A 17,876-nucleotide genomic window follows, 5' to 3' on the forward strand; every position below is an offset into this window, starting at 1 on the left:
AAATATTTTCTACAACATATAAAATTGATTTTGTGGGCATTTTTATATATTTAAATTCTGGACATTTTTATTTTATATTTATTCCTTATTACATACATCTGACTTACATAAATTTATATTCTGGTTAGTAGAAATGCACGAAGTTTAAACATTTTAGTTGTTTTCGTTGATATTATCTTAAAATGAATTGTTCTAGATCTACGTAATCGAGAACCTGTTTTCGTCCAGAACAATTTTGTTATAAACGTTTCAATGGCTATATTTTTACAGTAAACCCATTACTACCAGCCCCGGCTCGTTAAAAAAGTACCTACATCAACAACTTGAAGATTTACAGGGTCCTATAAAAATTAAATTCTTCTCTATATCACCAAGATTTTCTAATTTAGGAGCCAGCGTTTCTAAAAAAAGTTAAAGTAATGTCTTCTATCTCAAAAATTTATCTCCTAATTGCCTCTTCCACTAGTCCCTAATACTTTATTGTGGTACAGCTTCTACTTTATAGTCTAGTCGCTTAAAATAATACAAATAAAACTAAATAGAAAATAATAACAATAAAAGAAACTATTTATTATTAAAACGAAACTTACTCTTTCTATTCAAATATTGTATCAACTTTATTGAACCTAACAATTAATTATTCTAAACTAATTCACGTGTACGTCAGATAACTCCAATTATATTGATGAAATAACAAGTGGAAGCAAATATAGAAAAAGGTGGGTGGAACACGTTTTGTATATGTATTGAGTGTCAATAACTACAAGGATCTTGCACAACCACTCGAAAAAAAAAAGAAATCGGAAGGACCAATGTTGAACCCCGTAAGAGAGATCTCATGATGGTTTGTCTTGCTGAATCCTTAACTATTTATCATTTGCTCATTGTCAACTAAAGAACCATCGTATTAACAGAATTTATTCGGTTTCTAAGAAGTAATTTGGTGTATATGAGAACTAACTCTCCTAGACTTCATCAAGTCATAAAAGATAAGTCAAAGATCTATTTGACAAATTTTTGTTAACCAAAAAAATCTAATGGTCATTACGACATCGTAAAGTTAACTACTAAAGATGACTGGACCGATTTTGAATGGATGTCATTTTCCAGAATTACCAACTGGCCATGCTAAAATCTGGACGCAGGCCGTAGGTGAATGTCGAATCATTTTGGTGAGCAGGGACCAAATTGCGCCAACGACCGTTGTTAAGGACTTGGAGGTGATTTAAGTCTACATAATTCTACTCGTTTGGGTGCTAGGTCACTCGGGCAACAAAAGCAATGAGGAAGCGGACTCGATTGCCAGATTGGGATCCTCAAATTTATCAATGCGCCCCGAATCCATTCTTGGATGTAGTTTTCCGAGCAGATATAGGATGGATACACACAGAAGTCTTCAAGTTCTTGTTTGATAATTATATTGAATGCATGTGTAGTTCGAAGAATAAAACAAATAAATAATCGTATAAAGACGAACATGTGATATAGATAACATCAAAGGGTTGGTTACAACAATAAAGTGCAATAAGTAAGATAGTCATAAAATAATAGACTTTACAGAACCCACAAAAAGGTAAAATAACCTCAAATGACTCGTAAAAGCATGATGTAAAGAAGCACAGGTATTCACACTTATATTTCTAAAAAATAAAGTTAATGATTTCGATCCTTGAGTGAAACTTGTTATGTTGAAATATAGTTCCCGTTCTATAGTATAAAACTTTTTAAAAGTGAAATATGACCTTCACATGAAGTGTTTACAAATTAAAATTTATTGGTATCTTATGATAATAGCGGATAACTGGGAGTTAATGAAGAAATAAAAGAAGCGTCAGAATGGAATTTTTGGTTGGTACGGTAATAAAACCTTATTATTTATTGACCGATTCTATTACAAGATATTTAGCTGCATTGGGGATTATTAGAAAAAACAGGTATCTACAGTGTTTATTCAACTGACACAATATTCCCTCATGAATTCGTTGATATTTTTTTCTCTGTGGCAGCTCTTTTGTTTATTTATTAGCTTGAAAATTTGTTTTATTAATATATTATGTTTGTTTTTCTAGTTATAGCATACCGTTTGTTACTGTTGCCGCTAATTTTGACATGAGAAAAATTCAAAATTTGTGTAATTAATATGTAACATTTGATGTGAACTCAGGAATAAATAAATTTAACATTTTAAATAAGAATTTTGTTTGAATAAATTTTATTGTACAAAGTATATAATACGAAATATCGACATAGATGATTTATTGATGACGATGATAAACAGCAGGTGTTTGTTGATAAATAGATATAATTATATGAAACAAGGACTTCATTATTAATTTTTTTTCCTCTATATGCATTTTTTGGTCCCTTCATCAAGAATATTTACATATACCGATTTTTATATTATAGTATGTGTTATGAATATTTCAATTCGTTTAAGCAGAGCTCACAATTTCTCTAAAATTATATGGAAATAATAGTACATTATTCAATGATCTAGTAAAAGCTATTATTCACGAATAGAATACTATACTTTATCTACAACCGACAGGAACTTGATATAAAAAATTCGGGATTCAGTAGATGACTTGAAAAACAGATGAAAATTTGAAAATTGTATATATATATATATATATATATATATACATAATTAAATTACTGTAATTTCTTAGATATTTTGATATGTTTGTTTCTAAATATTTTTGATTTTAGGTCTCTTCTGATTCAAAATTATATAAAAGATAAAAATTGGCATTTGGACTTTTCGAAAATCAATCAATCAAATTATTTTTATGTAATTATTAATTTTTATTAAAATTAATTTTAGTAATTATTAAATTAAAATTAATTTTTATAGTAAAATTAATGTTTCTTATCAGAACAAAATTCGAAATTGATTTTATTCTTATTTTGATATTCATGATGAAGTTGATCTATTGATCAATATAAATACGCAAATTGTCAGTATCAATATGATATAGTAATAAAGACATAAAGAAAAGTCGAAACGTCAATTTTATCTTTCTTTTGAAAAATTATAAAAAAAAACTAATTTTATAAAAGAAGAGACTTAAAATCAAGATATATAGCACAGAGGAAAAACGGCGGACGAATTTGAGTGAGAGAGATATGGGTTTACTAACTTAGAAGGTAAAATTTAAGGAAAAAAAGTTGCAAAAAATATGTTTGGTAAATAATGTGTTTATTATTACAAAAAATGAAAAAAATAAACGTTAATTCAAAACTAGTGCCGTAACAGAAAAGAAAAAATGTTTTCTCCTGGACTCATGCCACTTTTCCCCAGCCTCAAACTAATCTGTTGGTGGGTCATCCACAAATTCGTCATCGCAATGAAATTTAGTTGACATTTATAGTAAATATCATTGGTAGTGATGTTTGGGTATGGCAAAGTTTTTTGGAAATCCGTGGTGATACTTTCCATAGTCAGAGACTTTGCAGCACGTTTGCGGTAATTTCACTTTAGATTATAAAATTGCTGACTTTTTCTTAGATGTAGCTTCCTTTCACGATCATTGCTCGCAATCTTCCTCGTTTTATCATCCGAGATGTAATTCAATTTTAGAGTAAGTGAAGATATGTCGGCTTTCAAGGTATCACACGTGTGCACGTGTCTTTGCGTGGATAGCCAAACGATATATTAAAGTTGCTTTCAAAAAGTCCTCGAAAAGTTTCGTAAGAAACTCTATCGTCAGTGTTGCGATCAGAATACATTTTGTGTAGTTTCACTATATTCATATATTCATATATATATATATATATATATATATATATATATATATATATATATATATATATATATATATATATATATATATATATATATATATATGAACTCAATCACTTTCTGTTTTGTGTCCTCTGAGTCTGTGAGGTCGAGTGTTGTGTTTACCACGCATATCGACAGGTGCTTTCCTGGTTAAAAGCAACGACTCCCTTACGTATCTAGCTCGACGGCCTGTGATTCCGTGTAAAGATAAAAAAACCTTCAGACATACTGGAACATTACGAGTTATTCCATCTTCAATCAGTCGGACACGATAACTAAATGAGGCATTATTAAGCCTAGATTCAGCTTCATTTTTCTGTGGACGACTACGCATGACAGGAAGAACAGTGATGAGACCACTAAGGTAAGAGTTTTGTTTGTCAGTGTTACCTAGAACAAAAAAAAATTACTGATTAGATCAGTAAGGTAATTAGTTTGTTATTGTTACCTAGTTCGTTAAATTCCCGAAGGATTATACTGCGTTTAGGTTCAGGAACAACAGTAAAACAGCGAAAACGTTTACACAAACAGTCAGATGCAAAATCATGGGTAGTGGCACGAAAAATTTTCATTACATCTCGCCCTCTACCTATTTTTTTGCTTTTCTTTGTTTCTCTGTTTGATGGACCGGCTTCATTTTCACTTGACACTGAATAGTCACTATCCATTGTTCACAAAACTGTAAATACTATACCAAGTAAACTGGCCTAGCTAATAATAATGCCAAAATGCAACAACCCAATAAAACTGCAATTAAAACTAGCCGTGAACAGGGCAGAATCGTCATACGAATTATCACCGTAGAAATCCCAAGATGAACATTTTGAAGATCATCTAGTGCTCTTATTGGTGCCGGATGTTGCTGAATTTGCCATCCTAGATGGTCCCAGACATGCTCTATTGGATTAAGGTCTGGGCTACGTGCAGGCCAATTCAGGTGGGTATCTCAACCTCTTCTAAATACTGCTGAACCTGTGTATGGACGAACCTTATCGTACATTAACACAGAGTTGTCACCGGCATATAGGGCACTACATGGGGTTCTAGGATATTAGTTATGTGGCTGTCAGCATTTAGTCTTCCTATATACTGATACACGCCTATCTGATGAATACAGACACAATCTTGATTTATCCGTGAATAAAATATTGGACCAATCTTGAATATTCTCATGAAAGTATTACATTAATAAAAATCACTTACATTAATCCATGGAGAATTGTAGTGTTTTAAACTTTGTTGTTTCATGAAATTCATCGAATTCAAAAATCAATATTCAAATTAACGTTTGAAAGAAAAATTAAGCTTATTGATTCTGATTACTATAGAAATCGTTGTCAATTTTCATTGATTAGATTGTGAATGACATTAAATTCTTATAGTTTAATCAATGTTGTCCAAATTTTATCGAATACTGAATTTTCATTGGTTTATAAACTTGTACCTTAATGAACAAACTGTATCTTTATGAATTTCTTTAGTGAGCGCAGTACATATTTAAAAAAATAATTAAAATATGGGAGTAGAAAAAAAATGACTATCCTTCAGTTCCGCTGATATTCATTGATGATGCTGTAGACACAACATAGTCATCTTGAAATGAACACATTATTTCAAACATGATTATGTGCTGATAATGCAATTAATAACCAAATATCTAGTAGACTTTATTTTCAAAATTTGGCGATTACGCAGAATCATTTGATGTTTGTCGGTGACTTTGATGTATATTTTATGTTAGTTTTCCCTAGAATTCTAGAAATGTAGTTTCTGATATAAAATCGAGCATGTTTAGAAGATTTAGTTTAGTTTTTAATAAAGATCATAATGAAAGGAACGACATAGATAAATAACCGGTGAATTTAAATAAATTATATAAGTTAGTATAGTGATGGAAGACATTGCAGGTTGTTCATTTGAAATAATATTTTGTTTTAAATCTCTTATATTTCAAAAGATGAGCCTCACAACAGAAACAACTTTAATAACCTCGTATTTTTGAAGATTATACAATATTTTTCATCCGAAACATAGTTAAAAATATGCTCTCTTGATAAAAAGTTAACAATGAATTTGTTTCGTTCTTCATCGTAGCATCATCAAACGCTTTTCTATTCTATTTTTATTTAGATAGATAATGCCCAGCGGTGATTTATAGTCTCAAATAACGCAATCAAAATAAGTATTATTAGATATAGAAGCGATCTGTATCGGACTAGCTCATTCGATTGATAAAAATATTACGTAACTACAATTTTTCTCATGAAAATAGTTTTTTTTAACATAACTTAATCTTTTATGCAGTTCGTAAAAAAAATAATTACTCACATTATATCATGCAGAAGTTTCCAAAAGTCAAATAAAATATAAGTGTAACAAATTTCGAAACACGTCGAGTTTACACTAAAAATTGACATTATTTTAACGTAAAAATGTGATGCTTATCTCTACAGTTTCCTCAATTTAAAAACGCAATTGAAATAAAATAGAGCTTAACTAAAATATGAGATTAGTATGATACTAAGGAGTTTCATTAACATTTATATTTTATTATTACAACTATCTGTATAATTGTCTATCATTAACGACATTTATATACAAACATTGCGGAACACCTGCACGTATTAGTGAGAATATGAATGCTACATGGTAAGTTGATGCGAGTTCTGAACGCCGCCATATTAGCATTGGCTTCTTTACCCCTATTGAGATAACTATGCGACAAAAATTGAGGGTATGGAAAAAATTTCAAATCAAAATGCAGTGCGGCATACTACTAGAACACAATCAAAATTATTCCTAAGCTTTATTTTTGACTATCGAACATTCTAAGGAAGGAATCCCTTAGGTTGGATTTGAGATCAAAAAGACGTAGGGGTAGCAAATAATGTCATGCCTCAATCGTATTACATGGTCATGAAGTAAGCATGAGTTTGACAATTGTCAATCAATCCTCAATTTTCTTATTAAAATCATTTCTTAATCTAGAGAGTCCAGGAATGTTGTTCTATTTTTGGTTTGGTTACGTGGAGTGTTGAATTGGTTTTATTCCAATGTTCTTGCAGATAGCGTCTGATATAGTTACTTATCTTAGAACTTATTACAAATTTAGATGTGAAAATTAAGATTCAGAAATCGTTAACAGCGATCTCTGCCTAGAAAAACAAAATAGACCGGCTTTAATTTTAGTCAAATATCATCATCTATTTAGTCTATTTTCTAGTATCACCTCACACAAATTATCAATAATAATTTACATTTTTCGCTAGATCCTCTAAACAATTTCATACCTTATTATCCTTTCTTCTTTTTATTCTAATACAACCTTGTCCGGTTTAATTCCGAATGTTTGTCCTCCTCCTGAGCTCTTATTAAGAATTATCTTTTTGGTTTCTGCCTAGTGATTTCCGTTTCTAGTTCCGATTCTTTTTTTGCACATTTTGCCTATCTACTCTCTACAATTCTTTTGACATAATCTTTCCAACTTCATTCTCTTACTCATCCACATCCTGAATTAATAGTTCTTTTTAAATATTCTGATATCTTATTCTAGCTCTGATGCTCACTAACTATTCTTAGCGTTTCCATCTCAATCTTTCTCATTATTATTCTTGTGTTAATCTTTCGATTCTTATTTTCATTGCATACGTGAAAATAGGTCTTACGTATGTTTTGGGTATTTCTCGTATCGTTTTGTGTCAAATATCCCCTCAACCCTTAATGCAATTATCGCTCGAGTTCGTGTTTCATGTGTCAAACCTCTACTTTAAGATATTGCTACTTTAATTTAGTTGAATATTATTGTTAGTATTGTTATGTTGTCGTTGATCTTCAGTTTACATTTTATTCTTACAATGATTGAGTTTTCTTGTAGATCATCTTCATTCTTCTCCACTAGTACTCCATGATCCGTAAAACATAATATTTTTTATGATCGATCTCTCATTTCGTAACCTGCGTCGATTTTGTTGACGCTTTTTATGATTATGTCCATGATAATACTAATAGCATAAGGCTAAGGCTGCCTTTCGTAACGTATTCCGGTCATAATCTATATTTTTTTGTCTGTTCCTTCTTGTTTTAGTCCTTGTTATATTTATGTTATTTAGTTCTTTAATACAAGTTTTAAGCAGTTATTTGGCTCAAATTCATAAGTCGATTAAGTTGCTATTTTTTGTGGAACGGCATTGATTTCCAAACATAAAAATCTCGTTCACTTCGACTTTATCTGCTTTACTACAGTACCTACAAAATTTGGAGGAAACGTAGTGTTTTCTTAAATTTACAATGATTGATGCTAAAAGCAGTCTGTTAATAGTCAATACATTTATTTAAAATATACAGAGAGTGTCCCTTAACTAATATCGGTTTTCATAAATGCACAATCCTACACAAACATCTTCTAACTTGTTGAGACTAGCCTCTAATCTAATCTAAGAGTACAATTGCTTCACTTTCTTTTCATCATTCTTTTTTTGTTTATTGACGACAAAGTACGTTTTTATAATTATAGTATGGATTGCGATAGATATGAAAATCATATATTGTTGAAATATAATTGGAAACCATTTTCAAGCAGTCGTTACAGCAAGGAAAATATGTGAAATTAAGAAACAATTAATGAGTGTTGGTATATTTGTTTTAATAGTGTAGATTTGAAGATCGTTAGCCCACAGGTCATCCGTCTGCGTAGGATATTGAGATTAAAGAAGAAGCAGTAGAAAACCAACTTAGTAACATCCATCGCCGATTGGACCTTCTAAGGAGCGGCAAGGAGAATGTGTGAAATTGAATTGAATGATACTATATATCGCCTTTTAATTAGCTAAAATTCAAGCGAAACGTCGAGTAGAGGTGTGTGAACAGCTTTTTGCACTACCATAAGATTATTATTTCATTAGATGCATTGTTACTGGTTACCTAAACAACCCGAAAATGGAAAAGCAGTGATTAGACGTAAGGCAATTTTATCGAAAAGGTCGATTCGTGCAGAGCATCTTTTTTGTTTGTGTAGTGGAATTATGAAGGGTAATCAGTCATCAATGCCGAGGTATATAGTGGACATCTCATACGAATTTATAGTTGTATCGTAGAAATATATGGATTTATTTTTTGCACCAAGACAATGCTGAACCACATACCACTTTGTGCGAAGCTTGAGCGGAATCAAATCGAAGAATTTGGTGGTATTGAACCCCTACCACGTCCAGTATTTAATCTGCACCTGGCACTGTCAGATTACTATTTATTCAGATCCATAGTGAAATTCTTGCCTGGTGAAAATTGGAATCGAGAAGAAATTTTGAAAATGCGCGTCAATTTTTTGCATTTTAGCCCAAAGAATGATTTTCCCAAAGCTTGCTAACGTTCTGTTAAAACCAAAGGATACGATTAGATATAATTCGAATAAATAGTCTTTTTGCATGATTATTTAATAAACAAAGTAAACAATGGAAACCGGCCTTATTTATGAGACACCTTCTTTATATTCTAATTTTAATTCAATGGTTTAACCTGATTTCCTTTTTTCCATATGTACAAAGCTGTTAATAGTCCTACTCTGTAACTAACATGGATATTGGACAATCATTATAACAATTCTTTAATAACGCTTTCTCTAGATGATGGCATCTTTGTAGAATATCCAATAATTTTTTGATTAATTGGTTCGAAAATATTGATGGGAATATTGGGCGCAGGAAAGAAATGGTAATTCAGATATTGAATTGATTGTGGTCTAGGTGTGCATATTGTGGAGTTCATTGACCCAAACAGACGGTGAGATCTATAGACACACACATAGTTACTTTCTTACTATGTGAATAATATCTTTGTTCTGTTATCTTAGTTTTTATAAATAGTAACGATAGAAGTGTCTGTTCTTTGATAAGTACTTAGGTAAGTTACGTCTTTTGAAAAATATGTTTCGTTTCAAAACATCAAGGTAAGACTTCTTTGATAAAACACACCATTGTCCAATTTACTTCTATTGACGCTTTGGTTCGTTTTCATTTTTTAACGGATCTGTTTTATGAATTAGTATATTATTCAACGAGCATATACAAGGTGTCTCAAAAGAAAATCCATTTATGGATTTATTATTGCGTAAATGCAGCTATTCGAAGGGGCAAGAAAGGTATGTCATCGTTAGCCTAGCTCTTGGGAATTTAGTCGCTAGGGAGAAGGATAGTGCGTTGTGCGTGCATGAATTTTACAAAAACGGTAATTCAGCGCTTAGAAAATTCTGCAAGAATCGAAATGTTCATCACTTGAATGGTGTGCTCTAGATTGATTGGAAAATATGTCGAGAAGTTTCAAGAGACTAGAACAACACTGGATAAGGTAAAATCAATCTTAAACACAAATATCAGAAACCCCTACATTCGCATGGCCTTTGATACGAGCGCGAGAATTTATAGGCATTTACTTTCTTTAAGATGAAAGGTTATAGTGCATTCAGAGCATGTGCAGATGTTGGACGATTGTGCCTGAACTGCAACGTAAATGATTATAACCAAAAAACATGGTTCAAGCAGGATAAAGCACACGTCCAAAAGATCTCTGCCATAAAAGAAAGTTTTCCTGGCAAATTGATCTCCAGGAAAGGTGACATGAGTGGGTCTTGGACCCAGCAGTCCTGATTCACGACCTATGGACTTTTTCCTTTAGGATTATGTCAAATCTAAAGTTTCCGCTTCTCTTTCACAAGTAAAAGTAAATATCCGGTACGAAATGGCAGCCGTAGGAAAATATCTACAGGGCCGTCATAGGCAAGTTTAGTACGATTAACATTTGGACTATGTTATTGTTAAGAAATATATTGCCAAGCAATGTATTGCAATACGTAACAAACAGTTTTTCAATAAACTTTTTACTTTTCTTTTTAAATGTGAACTTTTAGAGACACATTGTAATTTTATTAATCTATTTATAGATGGCTGATAAAAAATATGTTAACAAAATACAACTTAATTTGTTAATCCGGTCAATATAGACATAAAAAAATAGTGCTCTCAAAATTCTCTACAAAATTGGTCCTTATATGTTTTTCTTTTTTTCTCAGATATCGTTATTGTAATAGTCAGATAATATTCAAATATTTGCTACATATATACATATTCAGGTACTTAAGTAAACAGAAATACATATTTGTGTCTGTTTTGTTATTGATTCTTAACCTGAAACAATCATTACCAAACAAATTCGTTACTTTCTTGCTGTTCATTGAACTCCAAAAAAAATAGATTTCAGTGGTAAATACAGATATTCAACCTTTATCAAAAATACACGAAGAAGCAAGTCTTCCACCAACATTGGCATCTTCTATTCAACACTTGTATCGAGTATACTATCAACTTCACTACTCCCTGCTCCAGAAAAACGTCTCAACACTATTTTTTCCAATTACAAGAAAGATTGCAGGAATACGGCTATAAAAAAGTAGGGTTATAGTGTTCTCTCCAGTGTGTACCAATTTTCATGTTCAGTTTTGGTCAAATGTACAATTGAATACAACATGAGGAAGTTTATGAACATCCAACAAGAGGCAAAAGTAACCAAAGAAGACATTGAAGTTGACTATGAAGAGTATGAATAAGATTGAAATATTAAAATAAAACATGGAATATACCTACCGGTTAAACCATCATAATTTTTAGAGAGAATTTTGAGATCTACAACTTTGGTTTGAGGTATTTTTTTGATAAAACTAATCGTTTTCCAGAAAAACTTGAAATTTTGAATTTTTACCACGCTCAAATTTTTCTAAGTTGACCGGAGTGATAAAACCCCAAAAACCCTCAAGTACGAGATTTCAGGTGGATTAGTTGAATTTTCTAGTTTTGGTCAGCTTTTTCAGATTTGCCTTCACTGTGCGACGCAAGGTTATCAGAAGAAGCAGTGTCCGCACTCATTGACACTAATTCGCACTATGGAGCATAACCATCTTTTTTAAACTCGATTCTTTTTGAGAAAATCATATATGTTTTCATATCTGTATTCTTTAGACTTACTTCATTTTTGCAAATCGTCTTCCGTTGTGAAATAAGGAAAATATTAAATTGTTAATAATGAAATAACATCTGACTTATATATTAAAATCAATATCCCAATTAGATTCCTTTCACATATCATCAACTTATTTAGTTAACATTCAACCCCCAATTCAACCCCAATCTAAAAACTACTTTTAAGATCTGGCAACGTTTCTTTTACCTACAACTAAAAATACTAAAAACCTCAAAAGTTTATTGGTAGCTTTTTGCCTATTTAAATGCCGAGCAGGTAAAATCGATTTCTTTTGCTTTCTGTATATTAGAATAAAGGAAATTCAGGTCCGGTTTTTAGAGTTATTCAAATTCTCCTAATTCTAGCACTACTTCAACGTTTGAAGCATATGAATCCTAATCGTTTTATCTCTTTATCTAAAGTACTTTTTCTTGCTACCACGAGGTTTTAGGTGATTTAATTTGAAAAAATAAGCATTCAACTGGCTGAAAATGTATTATCTTTATCGCTTTTGGAAGTTACCATGTCGAGTAAACATCAGTTCTCTAAATAATATATTTATCAGCTAAAGCCGTTATCGCCATTTTAAGATGGAAACTGTTAATAATTTTCTTTCGGAACTAACGCAATCGTTTTCTTTCCTTATTTAAACTAGTAGAAAAATTGATAGGAATTGAACCAAAGTTGTTGTGTATGTAAAGGAACTCTTATTCTTGTGCCATGTGCATGATGGACTGTAGGCAACCTCTCACTTCTGCCTATATTTTTCTCTCCATGCATCGCAAATTGTAGTGTGTTTGGGGAGTCGTTTGAGCATTTCAGCTTTTCTGTAGCTCTAGGTAGAAGATATTTTGTACAAAATTTATCACAGATAGGAAAGACTTACATTTTAATGACGAAGCCAAATTTCTTTGTTGAGAGGCAATCTAGGCATTATGCTTCCAGTGGCTTGCCATCGTCTTCTGACAGGTGGCATTCTAAATTTTTAATGTTGATCAGACGCCAGTTGGAACTAGGGCCATTCTATTTAAAAGTTAACAATCCTACTAAGCAAACTAGCTTCAAACCATTTATGTTAACAGGGTTGTTTCTGGCTTCATTGCAGATGCTATTAAGTATACCATTTAAAAAAATATACACTGACTGAGAATAGAAAAAGCTAGTTTTTTGGATGCCTAAATTTAATTTGTTTCTAGTGTAAAGGGCAACCCTTTTCTTAAATATTTAAATAATTTTTCATTTATTTAAATTATTTCTAACAGTGGAGTGAATTTACAAACACTGCTACTTACTTACTGAATTTATTCACACACTTACACTAGACTGCATTTGAATTCACCAGTTACTTTTTACCTTCCTATAAATAGGTTTTAAAACCATTGTAAACAAATCACTCCGTATATATAAAAACATGTAGGAAAACAATTTCAAACGGCTTCTGGAGCGTTCACCAAATCTTCCATCATAACCAAACAGGATCGGCTTCACCGTACATATCGTGGACGAGTACGTAACATTAAATTTTTCAATTCTAAGTTTAAAACCCACGCTCACCTTTAGGTTTCTCAGTTTATAAACACTCTTCTTCAAAAATTCATTTTGAATGTTTCACAATTATCCAATACACAGTAGTAGCAAATAGAAATAGACCTAAGTAAACAAAAACCCATATTGTATTATAAGCCGTCTAACAGTAAAATTTTTATGTTTTACAAAGAAAGACTGGGGTTCGATTTGGGAAAAGGGCCGTAGTGTGCCTCCAAGGGTAATAATAAGTAGGCTCAGAACTAACAATAATATAATTTGATATATTGCGGGGTTGCCAGCACGTCATTCAGACATTGCCGCTTTGGCTTTGGAAATATTTATGAGAAGAACCCACATCAATTTTGTTCGTTAAATTTTATGTTTGTTTCCGTTATAAAATTATAATTTTTTATTGTCATAACTAACGGCTAACCAGAAAGTATAGTAAATAAGTAGGATATTATATAATTCTTCACTGCACAAGCTTATGAAATAATCTCTTATTTCATTGTTAAATAAGCAAAAATATCAATTTGAATTCAAGTTTCTTTGAAAAAAATGCCCTATAATTTGATATCTATCAAGTCTCCACCGCAAATTTGTCAGTACTTGTGGGTACTAATTTACAACGTAAAATTTGTATTCGTGAGTTTCCCTGTACGTCACAATTGGCGATGAAGACAACTTTTTTGAGAAGAATATTGACAATGTTCTGTTCCAGACAACATTACTTCCAACCAGGTCATTTTCTACTTTGTTTTAGCATTGCTTGCAAAATTTAGTCTTCAATATATTTCTCAGTTTTATTTTGAATATTCTTATCTGTATATTGGAAATTGAAAATATCGCCGCTTATAGGTACATTTCTATGTATATGTTTAAACCGTGAAATTTTTCTAACTGGCTGAATCTGGTTCAAAATTGATAAGTAGTAGCGTTAAATCTCCGCGTTCATGGGTTTTCAAACTGTTTATGTTCTTTAAAATATTGGTGATCATCTCTTCAAGTATTATTTTCCTTCTTTCTCTAATTAAAATCTATATGTGATGCGTTTAAGTGAGTCATATACAAGGTATGACCGAAAAATAATGCGTCACATTTTTTTCCGAAGCTATACTTCAGGAAATCCTCATCGGATAGGTAGCTCAATATGTTCCTGGATGGCAGGGAAAAGATCGAAGCTAAGAACACCTGTGCCTGTCAACATCGCCAGGCGAGGACACGACAGTAAAAATGCACAAGCTGCTGAGCTCTGACCACAGAATGAGTGTTCGATTGAACTGGTTATCTCGAAAATCTTCTTTGACAAGCTTATTACGGAAAATGTGTGTAAAACTCATGCCTAAAGTGCTCACGGACAATATGAAATGCAATCGTGTGACTGCTTTTGTAGTGTTACGACGACGATCCAAATGTAAAAGGCAACGAGAAGGCCGAGTGCTGAGTGGCACACTGCCAGTTTTCCACAGCCCAAAAAAGCAAGTTCAAAATCAAAGTAATGAACATTGTCTTTTTTGACGTCGGAGGAATTGGGCATCGCGAACTTCTGCCACCTGAAAAAACTGTTGCTAAATTTTACGTCGAAGCCGGAGCTCAAGGATTCTGGGAAGCTTCACCACGATAATGCACTCGTTCACTCGACCTTTCTCGAGACCGACTACCAGATAAAAAAAGACGCCAGACTTCTTTTTGTTCCTTGATCTCAAAAGATAGCTGAAAGGACAATACTTTCAGGCTTTGAACAACATTAGAGCCGTTACGCCGAGGTAGCTGAAGACATCCTCGTTGAAGCCTTTTAGAAAGATAACACCGCATGGAAATCTTGATGATGCATAACTTCCCAGACAAAATGATAAAATAACAAACATACCTAATCTCCCCTCAAAATAAATTTTTGTTTATGCCGTCCCCTGGGGAACCGACTTCGACCCTGAGGGGTTGATATCGACCAGTTTGGAATCCTTGATCTAAATTTAATTAGTTTAAACACATTTAACAAAATAGTATGTATACACAAATTGATTGTAATTAACGCAATCGTGATTTAGTAGTGTGGCCAAGAGCGTTCGTAATAGTTATTTTAAATCCTACGTGAATATGGTTCTTAAATATACAAATAGTCAACTTTCATTGATATTCACGCACCGACCTTACCTATTAGATCGTAAGCTACAAGTTAAACTTATTTATTTGGTTGGATTAAGTAATTATGTATTCATTGTATGAGTAGGATTAGCAACATTCATTAAACGTTCTGTAATATCTATAATAGTGTTGTTTTTTATTAGTATGTTAAGTATTGAAAACGGGCAAGATTGGGAACAATTAGATAGTTCTACTTGGAATTAAAGAGACAGAGTATTTATTATTCTTTTAGTACTATTGTATCGCCTACAACAAAAAGACCCAAATAATAGACTCACGCCAACGAATGATCCATTCATCAAAACACTTTTTAAACTACTGCTTTATGCATCTGAAAACAAGATGTTTCTCTATAGAAATCCTTATAACACAACGTTGTAAAGATTTTTCATGAAAATGGGACTTTTTAAACAATAAATTTGTAGTAGTTGCTGATGTTTTCCAATTTATGTAAACATGATAAACGATTCTTATGGTTTTTCAATTATAAAGAATAATTTAACACTTATACAATCCATTAAAACTAAATAAAAAATATTGTGAACCAGGAGCGGTTAGTTAAGGTTGTGAATTCGTCTAATTTTGTTAATTTCTTCCGTAACGTGAACAAAATTCGACAAAAAATGAACATACACTGGATATCGTTTATAACGACCTTCAATGGACCAGGCACATTTGGTCGCTATAGCCGATCGTCGTTATAACCGATCATGACATCTACATTAAGCAAATGTGAAATAGGGATTTTGTTAAATCAATTACACATTGTCAACATAATAATAATAGAATTTTTTATTGATAATGATATAAAACTTAATTTTTTAAAATAATTAACATAAATAAAAGGAAAATCAATTTCGAGCTGAAAAGTAATCGGTAATAACTTTTTGTTTTTTACATTTTTTTAGATAAAACTCGCGCGAAATTTTTTTTTCGATTTCAACAAGTCCAGATTTTATATTCTGAGTACAAAATTGATTGTCACACATCACAAATTTCTTCAAAAGTTGTGCCGCCCTCAATGCGTCGGTTAACGGTGGGATGTCAAGTTGTTCTTCTTCATCCTCTTCTCCATTGTCGGTTTCAATATCAATGCTAATTTTTGTTTCCCGATTTTCCTCCACATCTTGAAGAAACCGTAAAACAAGCTGCTTTCTGAAATTGGTTTTAATCTTCTGTATTATCCCTTGGTCCATTGGCTGGAGAACGGACGTTATGTTAGGTGGTAAAAATACAACCTTTATAAATTCAAAATCTCTCAAATTAATATGAGAAGGGCAATTATCGATGAGTAGCAAAATCTTTCTGCGCTTTTTCTTCAATTCCTTGTCCCAGTCTAAAAGGAATTTATTGAACAGATCGGTTGTCATCCAGGCTTTCTGGTTATTGTAATAATCGACTGGCAAATTTTTTACATTTTTGAAGCAACGCGGGTTCTTAGACTTTCCTATCACGAAAAGCTTACGTTTTTCTGATCCACTCATGTTTGCAGCAACTAAAACAGTTATCCTTTCTTTCGAAATTTTCCCGTTTGAACATTTTTCTCCTTTGAAGTGAAGGGTACGGTCAGGCGTAAGTTTATAAAATAAACCTGTCTCATCAGCGTTGAATACGTCACTATCACTGTAGCCTTCTCGAATAGTAGGCCAAACTTTGGATAGCCAATCATCAGATGTTGCCGATGGGACTCCCGCGGCTTCCCCACTAAGTTTTTTAAAAACAATGGCATGCCTAACGCAAAACCGTTGGACCCAACTTCTGGAAATAATTTCTTCCGATTCCCTGGAACTACGGGGGATAGATTTTAAAAAATCATTCGCTTTTGCTAGCAGAATTGGGCCAGAGATCGGAATATTACGACTGCGTTGGATTTTGAACCATTTCAAAAGTAACTGATCCACATTCTCGTTAGTGGAATTACGGAGTTTCTTTTTTTTTAATGAATCCTCTTTTTGAACAATGTCTTTTATCTCATATCTTTTTTTTGCCAAATGGATGATATTGTAGAGTGACTCACCTCTAATTCTTTTGCTAGGCTGACGTTCGTTTCTCCATTCTCTAGACGGCAGCAAATGAGGTATTTCTCCTCCAACGTAAAAGTTTTTCTTTTAAACATGATGTTCACAAGTTACCACACAGAGTTGCACCTTTGAATGTTAAAGTTAAACTACATAAGCAAAGAGTGAACAGTCAGAAAAGTCCCCACCACTTCAAAACCCGATCGAAAAAGGTTTCCTAGAAAAATTAGGGATTTTTGTACGCAATTTTCTCCTTATGAATTACTGGTAAACAGCCAGAAAAGTCCTCACCAGTTTAAAACCTGATTTTCTATCAAAAGGGGTTTCCTAGAAAAATAAAGGCTTTTGTAGACAATGTCTCCTTATGAATTACAGGAACGGCGTCGCTAAAACCG

General features: G+C 32.3%; 2 protein-coding genes across 3 annotated transcripts in view; one reads left to right on the forward strand and one right to left on the reverse strand.

Moving 5' to 3' along the window:
- LOC130893694 (uncharacterized) overlaps positions 1–17,876 on the forward strand; it is a 700,192-nt gene that overhangs the window by 6,361 nt on the left and 675,955 nt on the right. The window lies entirely within an intron of this gene.
- LOC130894516 (tigger transposable element-derived protein 4-like) lies at positions 3,852–17,344 on the reverse strand. Its single transcript, XM_057801397.1, has 3 exons — positions 17,322–17,344; positions 16,449–17,251; positions 3,852–4,174 (listed from the first exon to the last, which is right to left on the reverse strand). The coding sequence occupies exons 1-3, from the start codon at positions 17,342–17,344 to the stop codon at positions 3,852–3,854; spliced, it is 1,149 nt and encodes a 382-aa protein (XP_057657380.1).

Source organism: Diorhabda carinulata, chromosome 5 (genome assembly GCF_026250575.1).
Source record: "Diorhabda carinulata isolate Delta chromosome 5, icDioCari1.1, whole genome shotgun sequence".
Classification (NCBI taxonomy): domain Eukaryota; kingdom Metazoa; phylum Arthropoda; class Insecta; order Coleoptera; family Chrysomelidae; genus Diorhabda; species Diorhabda carinulata.